Source organism: Nyctibius grandis, chromosome 22, assembly GCF_013368605.1.
Source record: "Nyctibius grandis isolate bNycGra1 chromosome 22, bNycGra1.pri, whole genome shotgun sequence".
Lineage (NCBI taxonomy): Eukaryota > Metazoa > Chordata > Aves > Nyctibiiformes > Nyctibiidae > Nyctibius > Nyctibius grandis.
Window position 1 is genome coordinate 3,343,758 of NC_090679.1, and position 20,344 is coordinate 3,364,101.

Here is a 20,344-nt window from a genome sequence, read left to right on the forward strand (position 1 = left end):
ACTTATTCCTTTGCCGGAGGCATTTTTGTTTGATTAACAGAACAAAAGGTTAATCATATAGATTTGCCATCTCATAGCGTTCTGAAGCAGGAGAGAATAGGTAGCTCCTTGTTCTCCCTGCTCGGCTGCCAGTCAGGTTTGTTATGTGCAATGCAAACACAGAGCTTTCCCCTCAGGCCCCTGTGACATACTTTTCTCGAGGTGTTCTTGGCAGAAGGTGAGCGTTCCTCATGTTTCAGTTGTCTTAGTGGAAGTTTGTAGATCACGTAATGGATATGTGAGCTGTGCAGGAGATAGTAATCTTTTCTGTGTCTCTGAAAGGGACTATAGCAGACATGCAAATCCCTGCCCCGTTAGGAAGGAGCTCTAATTGCTCCTACCTAATGTGCATCTATGATTAACACACAGAACAATGGAGTTATTAATGAAATCATGGCGTACTTGGAAGCAGATGAATCAAAGCTTTTCTTAATACCACGTTAATAATGGTATTATCTTTTTTTAATTCCTTGTCTGAATTTACCTGGTAATTATAAGTTAGCAACTATAATTCTTTTGGACAGACTACTAGTTATGATTTCCTTATCTCTTTGTTGTGAGGAATGGTTCACACTTGAAGCAGCAGACTTTCATCTCTGCAATTGACCTACATTTATGGTTGCGCTTGCAATAAAACAAAAAAAAAATGGAACTTTGAATAGAGACACTGAGAGTATAAATCACAAAAGTTTAATTCTCCTCTATGATTTGTTTTCATTTCGGGGCTCTGAAAGTCACTTAATCTTGATGCACGCATTGCTTATGGGGCTGGGCCAGCTGAACCCTGCCTTTGGAGCCCTGGTGCGTGTGTATCGCGTGGGAATTGCTGACAGCACAAACACGCCACAAGCTGCTCTGCTCCCTGGCATCCCCCGGCCCTCCCACGTCCACAGCACACATGATGTCTCTCACTCGATGGGGAGAGTCTGTATGAGCTAGCGACTTGTTTGCTGTTTGAGCTCTAAGAATAATTTTTCAATTTCATTGCCATACTGAAAAGAAAATCAGGTGCTTGAGATTTGACTAAAAAGCCTTTTAAAATATTTGTTTTGACGAAACAGAAATGTTGTAATTGAATAAAACATTTGACCCCACATAAAATTTCTGTATATTCTCCAGGAATTCTTAAACATTCCTGAGAAATAAATTTTGAGTAGTTTCTCAGCAAAACATCCTTTTCAGGTTCATACCTGGTATTTTTTAAAATACCAGATGCTTTAATGTATTTTCAAATCTTTTTTCCAATTGAAAAAAAAAAAAATTGCAAATTGAGCATGAATGCAAAATCTGGCAACTGCCCTCTTCACACAAAATGTCTCCTAATTTTGGTTACTATTCTTAGACATCTGCTTGGTCCGTTGGAATGTCTAGGGAAAGGTGATGTTATGAAAGCTGTCTTGCTTCTCAGCTGCTTTTGTCAAAAATATGGAGGTTAAACTCTGCATAGATTGTGTGCTGAGACATTTTCAGGAGATGGGATAGGTGGATTCTGGGGTGGGGTGTGCTTTGGTTTGTTTTCTTGGGTTTTAGGAATATGTGTAAGAATTGGTCACATCTAAATGGATTCCCTGTATTCGGAGGTTATCTGTCTGAGTGATGTCTCGAGCACTGTGAATTGCAGTTCCTGTGATAAGTCTTTTGCCATACCTATCCCTAAGGTTTAATCTCTGAACACGTAACTGTGTGGCCACTGCTGGTCTGTTTGGGACCACAACAGCTCTTCTACAATGGCTGGTAATTGGATGCAAAATATCTGCTAATCTTATGTGGATCTGACACTGCAGAAGTGAACAATTATAAAGGTGCCCATAATCATATGTATTTTCTGCCCCTAAACTGTCAGTGAATCCCTGCAAACACCATTTTAGTATGTAACTGCAAATGCTGTTCTCTGTGGTATGTAGGTTTACATACATCCTACGTAAACAGGAAGAGTGCTGATGGTGGATGTAAAGAAAGTGAATAAAAACAGCTTTGCGGATTTTTCTATCCCTCACCACCACTCTATATTGGGAGGATGCCATAGGGTTAATATGATGAAAGCATGGAGATGTATTCCGGTACCTTCTGTTTATACAAGGTGAAGATGCCCATAAATCCACTAGCTGAATGATTCAGACCTGTCAAGTCTCATGCATTATGCACAGGACTTATTCGATTAGCCCCTACCACAGTGCCTATAACTCACACCCTTGCGAAGGTGCTGCCGCGGCCTTTCTCATACTTCACAGCTTGTGTCAGGCGCAGCCGCACGGCCGCCGCCGCACCTGGGGCCACCCCGGCCTGCCTCCGGCCGAGGGGGGCAGGTGCTGTGGTGCTGCCGGAAAGCTCTGCTGGCAGGCGAACCTGCCCTGCCCTGCCCGGCACTGCGCGTGGCTCTCCGTCGTGTGGCCCACACGGATGAGTGTCATGCACTGGTTTAGAAAAAATTATGAGGTCAAAGACCTGGGTTTGTCAGCAAAGTTTAATCTACAAAATGAAGACAGAGGCTGTTAAATCTATTGATTTAAATAACTTGTAATAAACACAAAATAATTGCATTACAATGTCATTAGTATACATAGAGCTAAAGCTATTTTTATAATCAACATACGAATTATCACATATAATTTAAATGTGCAGCTAGTATTTGCCGTAGCACTTTGTTTCCAAGGGTCTATCCCCCTGTAATGTGTGAATCAGCAAGGTAGTACACGATGCCAAAGTCTGAACAAAATGCTTACCTCTCTGTTTTGATATATACTGGGTCGTAAGCATTTTTCCTTTTGTATTTCTGTAATTTAGAAGATCTGACAGCTGAACAAAAATAAGACAGATTTATGTGAGTCATCAGGGCTTTTTTGTTGTTGCTGGTTTTTTAGCATATTAACATTTCTCTGAGACAAGTTGATTTACCGTGTTTTCCAAAAGATGCTTAATTGAAATTAGCTGTAGTCTCTCCCCCAACATTTTTATCTGTGCGCGGCATATTTATTTGTCACGACCTTGTGTCTCCGGCAGCAATGCACCTCCTGGGGCTGAACTGGCAGCTCCAGCCGGCGGACGGACACACCTTCAACAACGGGCTGCGGCCGGCCTCGGCGGGCGCGGAGGACGGGGCGGCGGTGCCGACGGGAGGCAGAGGTGAGGCTGTGGCGCTCGGCACTTCACGGGTTCAGCTCTCTTGCACTTTTTGATATATATACTCACACTGCGATGTATGCAAAATCTTTTTTTAAGGCTGTTTTTAGCATTGCTGGTGTTTTCTGCATTCTATTGCTGGTAGTTGTTTGCTGCTTTGCTGCCTGGGTACGACTGTTGTTATTCTGTTCCTCTATACATTAGTGCACAAAACTATGTAATATCTAGAACCTCATCTACTAATGAAGATGTGCTCCCTCAGACAGTAATGAAGAAGCGCTCAGTCAAAAAATGTACATTTCACTGGCTATAGGTCCTGTTTCCAGGTATAGTTTAGAGATCTCAAAGAAAGAGAAAAAGCTTGACTTAGTAGGAGAAGTACATTGTGCTGCTTGAGAGAAGTCATTAACTTTGGCTTCCAGCGGGGACCAAATGCCTGTTTTTTCTTCTTTCTCGGATGTAATTCTAATAGAAAATGTCAAGGACAGCAGAATGTGACCCATAGTAAATAATCTTTCCTGTGATATTAGTTTGAGCAATGTAGGCAACAAATGGATTCTTTTTCTCCTAAAGAATAACTGTGTTCCACTGGAGGATGGCAGAGACAGGGCAATGAGAAGAATGAGGGAAAATCTAGAAACAGAAATACTTTCTTAAACTGAGAAAACATGTATTAAAAATACAGAGAAATTACATGTCATGGAAAGGATTTTAATCATTTAAATTGAATGCTTTTTACTGGTGAGGTTCAGGTGTTTTCTTTGCTGCATCACAATAAGACTTTCCCTGCTTATTGCAAAAATTATAAGAAGACAGAACGTTTCAATTAGTTAAAGCACCTCATAGGCCTTAGTGTACTGTGAAGGTGGGATGAGGTGACTGAAACGGAAGAGAAGAGCACTTGCTATTGGTCAACACAAGAGTTCCGAGCTGAGCATCGTCTTGCTCTCAGGACCTGTGGCTCGTGTTAAACTTGCTGATTGCCTTAGCAAGTGTTAGAAACAAACGCTAACACAGGATAGTTGCATTGGATGTATTGGAAAAAATTCCCTTAAAATAGACCTGGGAAAGGAAGCTGAGTTGTTCTTTGGTGTGCACCATCATTTCAGAGATTGGCTTCTGTTTTCAATAAATGATGCTGCTGCATCTCAGCTTCTTGACGTTTTCTGTGGTGGGACTAATTTTGGCTTCCTCCTTTTCATGAAATCCTGCATCGTAGGGTGGCAAAAAACTGTAGCTTTTCAGACAGCTGTTGGCTTGGCCTTCACCTCTGACTGACTGTAGGTCAAACTGGATGAGTGGCCCATCCCTAAGTACAAGGCAGAATGTTTATATTACTGCTGAACTTCTTCCAGATTGTGCACAGGTGAGAGACCCTATGGTTTTAGGCAGGAACCTGAAGAGCTCAGGTCTGCAATTATGGTCACTTAGCAGACAACTGCAGTGTTTAACACGTTTTCAAATTCCCTCCCCTGCAGCTTTTTGTTGCCATCTCTGTGCAAATATAGGGCAGCAGGATTGTTGAATTGGAATGTGCTCATCTGCCTGGGGCACTTCAGTGCAAATTCTGGCAGTTTATCCCAGCCCTGCTCTAATTAGCTTTGCACATGTGAAGAGGCTGAGATGCCAGCTCTTTTGGGAGTGGTAACCTCCTGTAGAGGAGACAAGGAGACAGAACCGCTAGTTATGTCTTGAATTGCTGCAGTTAGCTTTCCTCAGAGCATATTGGAAAAGTTTACTTGTTCTTCTGACGTTTTGTAGAAGGTTGCTGAAATGTTGATAATCTGGGGGAAGAGGGAAGAACAATCTTTAGGCAAGTAAACTTCCACAGTGGAATAATATGAATGACAGGTTTGGATGAACACAAGGAATATCTAAAAGACAAAGTCTTATAGCAGGGAAGGGTGAAAAGTTTTTCTACCTCACCTTTCCTTTTATTATGTCCAAGTTAATATTGCTATCCCAGCAGTTTTCAGGAAAGCCTCTGACAGCTTTTAACACAACAGCCATTTCAGGGCTCAGGGCTCCAGCTGTGGAGAGTGACCTTTCTATAATTGACACAACTCAGGATGAAGCCTTTCTTTTCAAAACATGGGTCTCCCGAAGAAACCTTTAACCCCTAGACTGAGAACGGCCACTTAAAGGCAAGCTGTGCCTACTCAGCAAGCAAGGCATTTTAAAGCAGAGCAATTTGAAAGGAAAAAAAAGATATTTCAATTTGATCTGCTTGTTCCTTATTAAGAGACTAAATTCTAGTATGAAATAATAAAACTGCAATTTAAGAGGAATGTAAATTACTTTATTACTGCATTTTCCTATCTGAATGAAAACAAAAATCACTATTAAGATAACACAGTTGCAGGTTTTTTTGTAATTACACACTACATCTTGCTAATACTGGGGATGTCTGAAAGGAGTAGGCAAGTGGAATGGGTAGAAAAATCCTCAGTGCTGCTGTAAAACTCCAAGTGAAGTCCACCATGCTCTGACTGTAAACAAAACATGAGATAGCTTTTTGGTTTTTGCCTTTAGGCTCTGGAAGTTGTGGTGAACTAGGTATTTAAGAGACAAAAGTAAAGAAAAATTCCTTTCTTAATACAAATGATAAGGTAGTATCCCTTTATAGTACTTAAAAACCAAAAAGTTATCACTGCCATGGAATTGTGGAATTGCTACAGGGATGAGATAGTAATGACATTAAAAAAAAACTTTCTAAGAGTAAAGCCCATTTGTCTGTTACAGTTGCATAAGGATAATGTTAGAATTTTGATGTAATAAATCTAAATTAGGAGAGAAAGTGTTGGGGGGGGGGGAAGCATGTTTGGGAATAATTGCTTCTTCACAAAGATGTGAATTAAATGACCTTATGGGATTTTTCTATGCCTAGATTCTGTTAATCTATGCCAAAAATGTATTCTACATTTAAAATTATGTAGTAGGCTAGACACGCATTTCCATAAAATATGTGACTGTCTATGTGCCGTTTCCTTTCTAATTGACAGAATATATTATAAAAGTCAACTTTAATGATTTCAGAGGACACCTAAGATAAACTACCATTTATGTGGAAATATCCAAATTAACTCCAGGTGCAAATCCAAGTAAAGAATACTTGATTTAGAGGTTTTTTTGTTTATGACATATTGTCTTTGGTGTGCTCACAAATTTAGCAGATTTTCTGCTAATTCAAAATTTACTTAGTATTTTTTATCTTAATTATTTGCTATAGTAAGGTTCTATAAACCTGAAAAACACAGTAAGAAATTGTGGGCTCTGATCCTAGAAACCCACATTTTAAAAGGCACCTGGGATAATTATGGGCAAGGATTGTGGACCTGAAAGATCACTTCAGATAACGTAAATACACTGACTAATTGGAAAAGGTAGATTTTAATTTGTGTTCTGGTACACATAACCCAGGGTTTGTGTCTCATGGGACCAACCAGCTTGATCCAGGTTCATGCTCAGTTTATGAGATATTTCACTGAGTTTACCACTGTGTGTGGATTTTGAAAAGACCATTACAGTTAATTAAATGGTAAAGTATTGAAGTGTCATGAAAAATACTTGTTTCCAGTTACGAAAATTGGCTTGTTTCAGTTATCAAATTCAGCATTGTAAATAAAATGGCAGTAATTAAATGAAGAAAGTTAAATTGCTGTTAAATTTGACACCATCTTACTTGCTTGACATGAGAGGGGGGGAAAAACAGTTTTCTACTAATCTAGCAGAAATTTGCCTTGAGTAGATATGGAAAGCTAACCGCAGCAGTCATTGTGAAGCTCTATAGGTTGTCTTCAGCTCTCTCCAAAGGATGTTAAGACCTCTGCCAGATGCTGCAGCTTCAAGTCACATTTTGGTTTGCACACAGAAATTATTATTTTCTAATAGTTAAGATATTTTACTGGCAGTGCAGCAGGCAGGCAACGTTAAAGGAATAACAAAATTATTAAATGGGAAGATTTGGCACCCTTCCATGTTGGTGAGTTGGGGTTCAGTTGCAAATAGATTAGGCCCTGACTTGACTGCCCGATACACTGGCACTAGCCCCAGCTGTGCTCCTGCTGGAACTTAATCCTACTCATTAGACGGTATAAGGACTCAGGAACAACTGAAGGGAAGTCTTTGTCATGTTGCAAAAGATAAAAAGACGAAAAACTCATACCTCATTAGCAATGTAAACAACATGACTCTTTTGGTTTCTACTATTTCCTTTCAGACTCTTTGAAACAGATGATCAAAATATAATAACAATCAATGTATTTTAAATGTCACTTCCGTTACCTTCATTCAGTTTAATCAAGACATGCCATCGTTTTCCAGGTGGATTAATCTTATTAAGTAGTTATGTGGCTAATGTAATGTAGATCTTAATTAACACGTTATCAAGCAGAAGTATTAATATGGACGCCATGGAGGCTTGCAGACGTGGTCTTCTGAAAATATACCAGGCTCTAGTGCTGTCTTAGCAGAAGCAAAGTATTTGAGTTCAACAGAACAGGAGTTTTATTTATGTGATTGTGTTGATGGTGATAGTATGAGTTGCTATGTATAAAGTTAGGTGAGGAAGTGTATTATATACCATCATAGATGATTGTTATGTTGATGTAGAAATTCATGCTAGTATGTATTTGTTCTTTGTGAAATGCAGTGAACTAACAGATCTTAATTTTATTTCAGTTACAATTTGCTTTTGATTCTGAAAACAATGAATCCTGTGAAGCCGTGCCCACGTGAATGTGAAAATGTGCCTAAATTTTTAGGTGTTTCAGGGTATTAAGGCATATTTCTTAATTTCACCTGCAGGGCTAGATTGTTTGACTACAGCTGAGCCAGAGCAGTGGTCTGAAACAGACACTTCCTTTGCAGAATTCCTTTCCTTTGGCCACGATAGATATATGGGGTAGTGACCAGAAAACCTGAGATTTTTTTTTCGTTTCAGAAGCTTTTTTACTGGACTCCTGAAAGCTCATGCAAATTCAGAAGCTGCCTTCCTCCTCACTTCACAAAATAGAGCTCATTAGTACCTCAGCATCTTCAGCATAACTGAAGTTCAAGATATGTCGTAACAGCGTCTCCAGACAAACTCTCATTTCCTGGCTTTTTACTTTATTGCATCTGTGGGAATTTGTTTTGCATCAACAGTCAATCTATTGTACACATTTCAAAAATAATCTGTTTTCACTTGGGTCCTAGGGCACTTAAGTGTTAGTAGTAGGTATTTTGAAGCATAAGTTCATATAGGAAGTGATCAGTGTGGTAATAGTGCATAGAACTGATCTTTCCACTGAAGAAATTTGTGTAGAAAAGACGTTTTCTACTTTTTTTTTTTTTCGTTTGCCTTTCTGAAACAATGAGAAATGTCTGGTCATAAGTAGCAAATTTACCTGAGGAAAAAATCAAGCTATCATTGAAAACCATAGTAATGCCCACGCATTCTTTTTTTGGCAAAAAGTCAGTGGAGTGTATTTTTATATTGAATGGTTTCCTTTACACAGCTGTACCATAAATTTCTTTGGAATTCCAAGTCATCTGTGAAAATCCCTGACTATATAACAAACAACAGAAAAATAAGTTAGATAAAAAGAGAAGGAAAGCTATGTCTGCAGCAGTGATCTATAAGAAATGCAGAGGTACAGGAAGAGAAGTGAAAGAGAATTTTCTTTAACCAACATTGGTGATATTTATTCCTTATATTTAATTTGAAATTGTCCAAATTATCTTGGTAGTTCATTATGGATCCATTAGAATGGTTATTCTGCTAGGTATTTTTCAAAAGTGTTATCAAGACACAATTTACAGTCATCACCGTTATAAAGGCACGCAGTCAAAGCACTGGAGTTAATTGCTATTTAAATGTGATGTCTGTAGCGTGACACTGCTGGTAGCCAGATTTCATTTTTAGTTTTTAATTTTAACTACAGTATGGGAGAGGAGCCCATAATAAATACTCAAGTATATCTGCTCTGAATGTAGATACAGTTCTGCCTCCATAGCTGACACTGCTTGACATCAGTTAAATTAAAGGCTGACTGGGCATGTCCTGTCAGCTGCCACCTTGAAACTGACCTCCAGCTCAGAGATGAGACCTGCTGACAAGTTCCCATTGCTGTTGTCATGTACTGCCTATTTGATAGCTTCAAAGGCAAATATCCTTGAGTGCTAAAACTGTCTTTTCAAATGTATATGCTAAAATAGTAATTCAGCTGGGTAAATAACACAGCAGTTTAAATGAATAAGTGTTATTTAGTTGATAAATAGATGTTTGACTGAGCAATTGAAATGGCTCCCCTGGTAAGACGAAGAAGTATGCTTTTAAAACTCTTTTTTGTAAATGTTTATAGAGAGGAAATCACAGAAAAAAAAAAATCAAGTATCCATGGGGTTGTGAGGTAAGCAGGCAAAAATCTAAAACAGTTCCCCACAGCAGAGATAATGATGTTGGGATTTATTTGTTCACAGTATTATGAGTTGTTTGGGTTAGTCTTTCTTCCCAGGTTTGTCAGTTTGTCACATCTGTAGCTTCACTTAAATGCAGCTGATGTTCTTTGAATGTGATTTGCAGTGGTCCATCAAAATGGAAAAGCTTCTAAAAATAGCTGGAGGGGAGTGAGGCAGGTGGCAAGATGCATGCTCTACATTAGGAGGTGAAGAGTGAAGAGAGCTATAAAAAAAAGTTTAAGAGTCTCTAGAGACAGAGTTTATAAGTGAAGCTGTTAGTGCGGAAAAAGGCATTGCAAATATAAAGCTAGGATAATGTTCTGCTTTTCAGGTTTAAAAAAATAAACTTAAACCTGTTAACTAAGAAAAGAGGTTCAGTGGTCATATCTACTTTGCATTTAACACCACATCACTTGAAGGAGCCGTTTCAGTACTTAATAGCCCTGGTGTATGTGTATGTTTTTATATATATATTTTATATATATGTTACATGACGTTAAGTGACTATAAGCTGCTTATTTTTTAACTAATTGGAATGTTAGATTTGTGCTAATACAAGCCATATCTCTAAATGTACTTGACCACTGCTCCATTGAATTCTGGAACTGTATTAAAAAATATAAAGTATTATATATGTACACTGTATTAAAAAGTATAAAGATAAAGTATTGCTTAAAAAGAAACTAAATGAGAAGCAGATTCCAACATGGGGAGAGGCTTCTGATTTCAAACAGATCTAAGCTCCAGATTCCCACCAATTTTACGTGTGGATTTCAGAAATAGATTACACTTACTGACTTCGTTATTCCTTATGTCGAAGATTAGCACTAGCTTCTGTGGACTGGAGCAGCTTTATTGTAGTCATGAAATTAACCAAATTGAAAAATTATATAATGCGGATAATTCATTGAGTATAAGGAGTCTGTGGACAGAGTCAGAATACTGAAAGAGGCACTGGTCTATTAATCTTCCCACCTTTATTACTCATACAGCTTTTATCATAATAATGCCTACTTTAATACTTCCTGGAAATAGCTTTTTCTTTGACTGTTTCACTTTAACTATGGAAATACTGATCCTGAAGAAGCGTGTCAAGGTCTGGAGGGTCTGACCTATGAGGAATGGCTGAGGGCGCTGGGGTTGTTTAGCCTGGAGAAGAGGAGGCTCAGAGGTGGCCTTATTGCAGTCTACAACTACCTGAAGGGAGGTTGTAGTGAAGTGGGAGTCGGCCTCTTCTCCCAGGCAACTAGCGATAGGACAAGAGGACATAGCCTCAAGCTTCGCCAGGGGAGGTTCAGATTGGACATTAGGAAGAATTTCTTCTCAGAAAGGGTTATTAGACATTGGAAGGGGCTGCCCAGGGAGGTGGTGGAGTCACATCTCTGGATGTGTTTAAGAAAAGACTGGACATGGCACTTAGTGCCATGGTCTAGTTGCCATGGTGGTGTCAGGGCAATGGTTGGACTCGATGATCCCAGAGATCTCTTCCAACCTGATTGATTCTGTGATTCTGAAGGTTCTCGGATTAGATACAGTTGTTCATTTAAGTATGCAGAGTCTGCTTCCAAAGAAATAATTCACAGCACACTTTTTAAGAATGTTGAAAAAAAAATTCATCATTTATTGCCATAACTTGGAATTGTGAAGCGAAGTAAACGTAATGTTGTACTCAAGGAAGCTGAAGGAGCCCTTAGCCTTAGGCTGACTTCCCAGCTCTGCCAGTGATTCCAGTATAGCCTTCAACAGGTGATTTTATGTGCTCTGTACCTGGTTTTCTTATCCATGTGGGTAAGGTCTAATTGAAATTCTAGTGAGATGGTGCCTGACATCATTGAGATAGGAACTTTGAGATATCCTCGGTTATGGTAATCCATTAGAAATGAAATCATGTAGTTTTTGTGAAACATTACATGGTTGAATCTGGCTGATATGTCTGTGTTCTTGGGTGGCTCTAAAAGCACGTTACTTGACGTTCTCAGCCATTTTTCCTTTCGTTGCAGCCTGCCTTGCAGCTGCTGCTTCTTTCTTTTTTTCTTAGTGCTGTGGTGTTATTGTAGACCCATTAACACAGAAAATGAAAAAAACAAACAAGTTGCCCAAAACTGTATAGCAGTTGCTATTCAGAGCATTCTTTTACCATTTCAAAACAGTGCTAGCGTAATATCTGTTTCATTATGTACAAGTGTTAAATGCTGCTAACATAGATAATTTGGAATGTATAATTGAAACCATGCTATTGCAGCGCTCTCAATTAAAGATAGTCAAGCCAGAAAAGCTGTTATGTACTTACCTGCTGGAATTATATGTCATTCTGTGCCATCCTGTTACATTCATACAGTGCTGGAATATATTTCAAAAGTAACTTGCCAATTATTGAAAATAGTATTATACCATGAAAAAAACATGAAGTAAACATTAAGCTTTTAACAAATACTGTCAGGTTGTATCAGAGGTATCACTACCATCCAATGTTAGCAGGGATTTTCTGTGGTTTTCTGGTTTTCATGGTGCCCGTTGTAATAATTTTTAAATGGGTTTATCACCATGTTGTTTGGGAATATGGAACACAAGATCAAACATTGCTATGTACTGTAGCTTTAAAGCACTGATAACTCTTCACATATCACACTCCATGTTTAAAATATGTGTAGCCTCAGAACCATCCTGTCCATCTGAGAACAGAAGGGATTCGTATCATGTTTTAAAGGTTGACTATTTCATGGGCTGGAGACCAGAGCACTCAACCAGAAAGGTCTTGTGTCTTGTCTTCAATAATGCATGCTGAAGAACCATCAAATGATGGATTTTAACTAACCACAGCACAAGGGAGAAAGACTGGTAGATGGGCCCTGCTGCAGGCAGAGAGAACTTAATAGGCAGCACATGGAGTTGTACTAACTTTCTTTCACAGAGGGCGAAGATGCATGTTAGAGTACGGACACAGTCCTCTAAATCCTTTTCTGTGCATTTCATTTCTTCTGTCAACTCTTGTCTATGACCTGGAGTTTACTGGACTGCTTTACTATATATAAAACAATGGTAATAAAAATTTGCAATCAGTTCATTTAGACTGAAGTTACCCCTTCAGTTCATCTTTCTGATATCTTTTTTTTTATACCCTGGTTGCTACAAGATGCAGCTGAAAAGACCACAGTGAGATTTTTATGTGCTTAATTGACTCTGTACTGTTACTGTATTTGATCAGGAAAGAGCAATCTCAGAATTAAAGGGTTGGAGGGATTAGAAGATTGCAGATGCTCCACAGAAAAAGGTTCATAGCCTTCTTCAAATACAGGGGCCAAATTCTTACATGCTGATTGAAACAGCAGGCAGATTGCATCAGAATAAGAAACGAAAGTTTGATTTAAAAGGTGGTATTGCCACAGATGTTCATCTTGAGTCAATAAAAATACCTGTATTAAAAGCAGTTATCTCATTTGATTTATATTTGCTTTTGTTTTATAGGACCATGGGTCGCTAGGAATAGCAGCATAGATAGTGGAGAAACAGAAGTTGGCCGCAGGGTCACCCAGGAAGTGCCCCCTGGAGTGTTTTGGCGGTCTCAGATCCATATCAGCCAGCCACAGTTCCTGAAGTTCAACATCTCCTTAGGGAAGGATGCTCTTTTTGGTGTTTATATAAGAAGAGGACTCCCACCATCACATGCCCAGGTACTTTATCAATGTATTTGTTAGCTTTAAATGTCAAAATGCAGAAGTTTAGAGCGTCTGTGTTAGATTTATGTTGGAGCTTATGGAGCTCAAGTTTAGGGATTCCTGGGAATTATTTCATTTTTGATATCTGACTGCACACCCTGATATTAAGTTTTCTAGGTTATTACATACCTCAACAGTACAGTGATAAAAGAAGTAATCAGTGATGTTCTTGCCATTCAGGTTTTTAAGATAACTTGCAGTTTGGCACTCAAGGTTTTACGTCTCTGACAAAATCTTGGCACCAGTTGGGATAAACCTCTCCAGTTATACACCAGTCAAAAATGATGAGTGGTGTTGGTCAAACCCACAATATCAAAGCACTGTATACAGTTGGAATGCATGCACAGCTAGATGTGTTAACATATAATTATCTTATCTTCATAGAAGTTTTAATCTCTGCAGGCTGTTGGAATGACATCACTGGGGTATGCAACAGACTTTGCCATCACTGCTACCCAGCCGTATTAGAGAACATAATGCAGTGGTCATATGTTTGAGAGCTTTAATTTTACTACTTTTCCCTCAAAGACAGTATTTAGGTATAATATCTGACTCAAACATGGGGCAAATCTTGCAGTTGGAAAACCCAGTTCTTCTTGATTTGTAACCAGCCTCAAAGATGAAAACTCAGTAACACTGCATTTTTACAGTGACCCTGTAGTACAGAGCTAAGGGCTGTAGGTAAAGATAGTTTTAAAGTTAGTCAGACCAAACTTAAGTATCTTTTCATTCAGAAATTACCACCTAAACTTAAAATGCTTTATTTAGTCTGTGATTTCCAAAAAGCAAATGTAGAACTCCACGATCCCTTTTGGAAAACCCTCATGTAACATTTCTAGATGCCTTGCCCTGATTTACAAAGAACTGCTACTACTTTTTTTTCATTTGGTAAAGCAAACTGGAATTACATAAATGGTTAAAATGCACGATCCAAGCGAAAAGCCCAGAGGCTTTAACATAATTGCATTGCTACATATTGCCATCTAGGGAAAGTATGTTCATATTGCTTGCAAGGAGATGTCAACCCTAAGTGAACTGTGTCCATGTGCATGCACAAACTCATGGTGCAGTGAACCAATTAATTTTCTGGGGAAAACTACACTTACATTAACTGAATTTTGGATCTGCCTTCCCAATGTGAGGCAAATTTATGGGACTATTCAGCATTGCCTCTTGTTCCTTGGTGTTTATTTTTGCCTGTAGTCTGAATTGAGGAATTCAACTTTAAACAGAGTAGGGAAGAAAGGAGAGAAGAGGTTTACGTGGATTTATGACCTCTGCTTCTAAGAATTTGTGAGCAAGGAGCTTTGGCTGTCCAAACTCCATGAACTTCCTGTAGTATGCTGTTTTAAAATGTTCTGTGAGTTATTGAATATATCTGACTGGTAAGAAATAAGGATCAGCAGTCCACAACCCAAGGAGGGGGGTACAACTGGTCAATTTTGCATATAGCTAGAGGTTAGCATACAGCATCCTGAAGTTCCATACGAAGATTAGATAAATTGGGGAAATTGTAGAGGGCTGTTGACTAATTTTGAGCCATTTCCAGACATCCATGCAACACAGAAGATATCCACAGAGAATATGTTCCAGGGTGGGAGCCTTTCTTAAGAATGTTTTGATTTTGGCTGTAATGCTTCAATATGTTGTCTTGAGAGCAAAATTCTGTCTATGGATCTTTAACTGTTGCAATGAGGTAATGGCATAATTCATTGAGCATGTCTCATTTAATTCAGAATTTTGGTGCTTACTTCCCCTGTCATTCCACTGTGAAAAAAAACCTCAGCAATTTAGTTGAGGAAAACAAAAGTATAAATCATGAAGTGAAAATGGCTTAGGGCAACCAAAGCTCCTAAGCAATCATCAAGGTTTGCTATAAATACAAGTTAATTATAATTGTCTGACTAAGACATGATGGAGGTATGCCTATATCTTTTACAAGAAATCCATTTGGATGTAACTGGTAGTGCAAAATATTTTTTTAATTCAAGCTGAACTTTAATTTCTATTGCACTGTGATGAAATGTATTTGTTCTAGGTTTCATTATGATGTTCTCATCTGAGAAGGCTATGATCAGGCAAAGTTTCTCTTATTTCTTTCACTCCACCTTAGGTGGATAGGATATAAATTTCGTGACCTTTCTGTTAAATTAAATAATGAGAAATATCAACTGTGTTTCCTACTGAGCTGGATTTCTCCCCAGAGAACCTGTTTTCCAGTCTTTAGAGGAAGCAATTCCAGCCCTCCCTCTTCCATAAGTGGAGTTAATAAAATCCACCAGTATAATCTGCAGAATTGCTTTCCCATATTCATGCAGGGTCCTGTTGCTCATCAACAGAGTGGTACAGCAGAAGATTGGCATTTTTGCTCAGCAATAAAAATTCAGCCAACCTGCTACCAAGAGAAATATTTTGGAAAAAGAAAGGCAAGCTGTTACAGACCTGAGTTAGTGAGAAGAAGCCTTTTTCTGACAGAAAGGAGCAGAATGGTTTTGTATTAATGAAAATAGTCTGAAGTTGATACCAGACAATTTTTTAAAATTGAAATTTAAAATCCTTGTTTCTGCAGGTTAAGGACATGAGCTGTAAAGCAGTGAACAACTAAACTTGACAGTTCATCACTGATCAGTGCTAATATGTCAAGCCAAGTAAAATCCTTTGTGGGAGCAAATCAATAATCAGCAAATTAGGTACATGATTAGCCTGAGACAACAAGATGCAGTTCCTGTCTGAGAACCCTGCTGAGATTTAACCTTCTCAGTATTACTGTTTAGCAAATATTCCAAATGCCTGGTTTAGTCAGTCAAACTGATGTAGCTGTAAACTTGTCTCGGAGCAGCCTTGTGTGCCATGTGCATGGGGAATGGAGCTCTAGAGAAGAGGTAAAAATGCAGTTTTGAGTGGCAGGCAGACTAGAAACAGGTATGCATTGCTTTCAAGCAAAATTCTTCCAGCCTGTGTAGTACTACATAGAAATAACAAAGTACACATTGCAGGCTTGAGTGATCAATAGGGAGTTAGTAGAAGATAGCCATATGAATAAAATTGATAATGTATAGAAAATGAACTGAAAATGTCAAATAATGCATGAAGTGACTCTACAGAGATTATAGCAATTATGATGTTACTACACGTTGTTAGAACATTCCAAATGACGCATGAAATAAGGTAACCTTATAGAAACATCACTGTAATGTCTGGAGAAGGCAGTGCGTGAAGTTGTATTGTTTTTGTTTCCAGCAGAGTGTTTTATACTTACAAATTTTTCATGTCAAAATGAAAACTGTTTTTATTTAGAACAGAAAATGGCTTTATTTGAAACAACTTGAATAGCTGGGGAGCTTCAGTGTTTTATTTATTTATATTTAGGTGCTTTGACTACTTTAAAGTTGTCTGATGGCAACTGTGCTGTTATTACTGAATGCTGTGCTGCATTGTACTGGTTGTGTTGTGGCACATTCAAATGTTGAAACAAATCAGTTGGCTGTCACTGTGGGTACCAGATGTTTCATGGGTGTGTTTTAATTAATAATTACCAACGGGATTTCATGAAGAACTAATTTTAAAGCACTTTGCAAACAAGTTTCCCTGACACATGTTTTCTTAGCTGCTTAGGTCCTACAGGGCTTTGGCATAAAGACGAATGCTAGCCACAACACCAAACCCGTTTTTTACTTCTTTTTCCCCCCTCCATTTGAATATGCATCCGTTATTAAGACAAGAGCTCTGAGAAGTCTTCCTTTTCAGTTCCTAATTTCAAACACTGTTAGGGTTTTTTGTGGAGGCATGCAAATAGTTTAAAATCTAAGAAAAACCCAAAGATTATGCAGGCTCTCTGCATTTTCAGTCTTGACCCCTGTAAGCTCTCTTTGCTTCGCCGTGCTTTCACAAGTAGTTCATTTCATGTATGCAGCTGGGCTCAGTCGATCTGTGCTATAGGGATGGCATTGTGCAGTGCAGTCACTGCCATATACATGAAGTTCCAAAACTGTTTTGCTGACTCCCCCTGATTACTGGAAAAAGAAAGTTCTTATTAGCCTATGAATAAGATGCATCGGAGGATAGAAGGCACTGAATGGAGAAATTATAAAAACAAATTGCCCAGAAAGAACTTAGTATGAGATTTAGGTTTGTAAATAGAAGTATGTGGTAGGGGTTTGGTATGCTGTGTAGTAAAAATAAACAAACTCACTGAGAATGTGAATTTAGAATCTGTTTAGAGAAGTAGGCTGGCAAGTCACTTGCTTAGATGGATCTTTAATCATAGTGGGTACTCCCCCCTGCAAAACTGAACACTGAAGACGTAGTCATTTGGGATTTCTGGTGTGTTTTGTTTCTGAGCAGTTTTTGCCATTTTTGCGTGACTTTCAGTATGAAGCCATGAAATATAAAAGATCATTAAAAAAAAAAAGTCAGTGAAACTTCGAAATTACTTCAGAGATTTAGTTTGGTTTGACAGATCATTCCCTAATTCATGTGACTTAGTTGTCTCTTCCTTAGCAGTTGTATGTGTTAGATTAAAAATTCCACAGTTGCTTCTTAATGATCATGAAAGTACTTTCATTCTTTTCCTAGATGGGTCTTCTAATCTATGCATATTTGTCAATAAGTAGCTTTAAAGTAAGAGTGATATCTTCAGAACAACGTTATATAAAAGTAATTAATCATGCAAGTCTAGTAAATCAGAAAATCAACAGGGTCACAAGAAGCAAGATGATGATTCAGCCAACCGTGTGAAGAAATCTTATCTGGTTATGCATTCACAGTACCATCTCGGTGACCCTTCAGGCAGGGATTTTAGATTTTGGGGTACATACACCTAGTACTTGCTGACACATAAAGATTGTACACCCAGGGAACCATGAGCAGATACATCATTTTCCTTCTTTTTTCCTCAGTCCTGAGGAATCCAGAGAGAGATAAAAATGTGTTGTTATATTCTGTATCAGTTTGTGTCGGTACGCCACCATTCATAAAGTTATTCAGGTTTAGTCATTTTGCTTTTGCCTGAGCATGAAATGGTTCTTCATAGTTTGATTAAAGAGGGGCAATACCAGTCTTACCTGTACCAAAGTTAAAATTCTAGCCTTGTGGGGAGTCATGACAAGGGACCTGCTCTCACTAGATCACACCCCATCGTTGTGAAAAGAGATTCTGCAGCTAAAACTACTTCAAGCAGTTTCAGCCTGAATACTCTTCCCCTTCGATCTTGCCAACTGCTGAGCCTTCTCTACTAGATGAGGTAGAATCAGCATCAAACAGAGGGGAGGCAGAGGAACCTGCCAGCACAAGCAGAGACGAACAGCATGTTGCCAGTGAGAAATGTCAGCTTTTATTGCTACTTCCTTAGTTGACCCTTTGTGAACAATTGTTCTGAAGAGCAAGATTTCTTTTTCCCAAGATGTTTCCCGAGTAATAACATTTCCCAAGGAGATGATGAGTCTGTCCTTAACCTCTGACTGTTAGACAATAGGTTTTAGCAGTATTTCCAAATGTCATTGATTTAAGAGAGAGATATATGAGTGTTTGGCACGTCTGATACTCTGAAAGTTACTGACATGTCAGAATTCTCTAGATCTCTGGCATGTGTTGGCTTAAATGTACTAATCTACCTTCTCCTGCAAAAATCCTATGTGAAAAAAAAGGCTCAAGTGGATGGCAATATGATAATAATGGTTTGGTGAAACTTTTTATTCCACTTCTACTCTTTCCCACTTACTTTGGCAATAGCTTTCAACATTAGTAGACCTGGGCTCAAATTCCTACCCTGCCATGGATTCCCTTTGTGGCTGCATATTGGTGTCAGTTCCACATGTTTAACAGGAAGGCAATAGTATTTTCATAGTTTTCCCTCTTTTTGTATGGCTAAGTGTATCAAGGACTCAATATTGCTTATACAAAATTCTTTATTGCATATAGTGTGTATTATTTGCTAGAACTCACTGTTAATGAGTGGAATACAGTGTACAAGACAGCCCTCTGTGGATGTTTAGTCAGTTTAGGATGCAAGAGTATGGCTATTTAAACTGAAAGCAAGTGAAGGTGTATGTTTTCTCAGAGCTATTGCAAGCACAGACTGTATGTGCTAGAGATAACAGAGAAATGCAATGAAACTACTGGCAGCAAGCACATACTAGTACTGTATTTTATTGAACATGTACATTTTTCTTTAATGTCCATCTGTCTCTATCTACTCCTACATAGATAAATGTGTCTAAAGATGTGTTTTCATAGGGAACTTGTTATCCAAGTGTCAAAAGATTAGATATATTGTTTTCGTTGTTTCTTAAGGGCTTCCCTTAGATAGGGACTGTGAGAGCTAGTAAGTTGAGCATAGCATCAGCTTGAGAGCTTCAGAATAACAGACATTAAAGACAGAAAAAAAGCCTACTAGGACACCTAGTCCAGCTGCTTTGTTATGCAGAGTTATTCCCTGTTGTAGGTTAACCAGTATTTTTTCCATTCCTGTTTAATTGTGTGATGCAGTGGCATCTCCATTGGGAGGCTATTACTGAGCTTAATAAATGGGAAGCTTATGTGACATTCATCTTAAATTTCTTTCTTCCTTTTTTTAGTTTCATGCCATTAATGGTGCCATCCCTCTTATACTCTAAATAATCACTTGCTCTGTTTGATCCCTTTTCTAAAGATTAATGTAATGTTCTACCTTACTTGGAAACCATCCAACCAGAAATTCTTAGTTTTCCTTAATAAAAGTTCAATGTCTTCAGCCACTTGATTTGTGTTATTCCTTTCCATGCTCCGTCTGGTTTTTGTATCCTACTTGCCCCCGATTGTTCCACATACAAAATCAGATAAACAACTCTTACTCTATGATGTAAAATTTATACAGTGCATTTTTATCGGGTGCTGAGTTAGCTAACACTAGATAAACACTTCATGTTTGTGCTGTTCCTGTTTGTTTTCACGTTCTGGGGGCTTCCATTTGATTATATCACTGGAGCTGCATCTGAGACTTCTGTTCTTCTTGCAGCAAGAATTATTGTAGACGATCACTTAGAAAAGGG

General features: G+C 38.5%; 1 protein-coding gene across 3 annotated transcripts in view; it reads left to right on the forward strand.

Moving 5' to 3' along the window:
- TENM2 (teneurin transmembrane protein 2) overlaps window positions 1–20,344 on the forward strand; it is a 523,470-nt gene that overhangs the window by 393,420 nt on the left and 109,706 nt on the right. For all 3 annotated transcript variants that reach the window (XM_068417288.1, XM_068417289.1, XM_068417290.1), the window contains 2 exons: window positions 3,040–3,162; window positions 13,066–13,271. In XM_068417288.1, coding sequence (XP_068273389.1) covers window positions 3,040–3,162; window positions 13,066–13,271 — 329 coding nt within the window. The remainder of the gene's footprint in view (window positions 1–3,039; window positions 3,163–13,065; window positions 13,272–20,344) is intronic.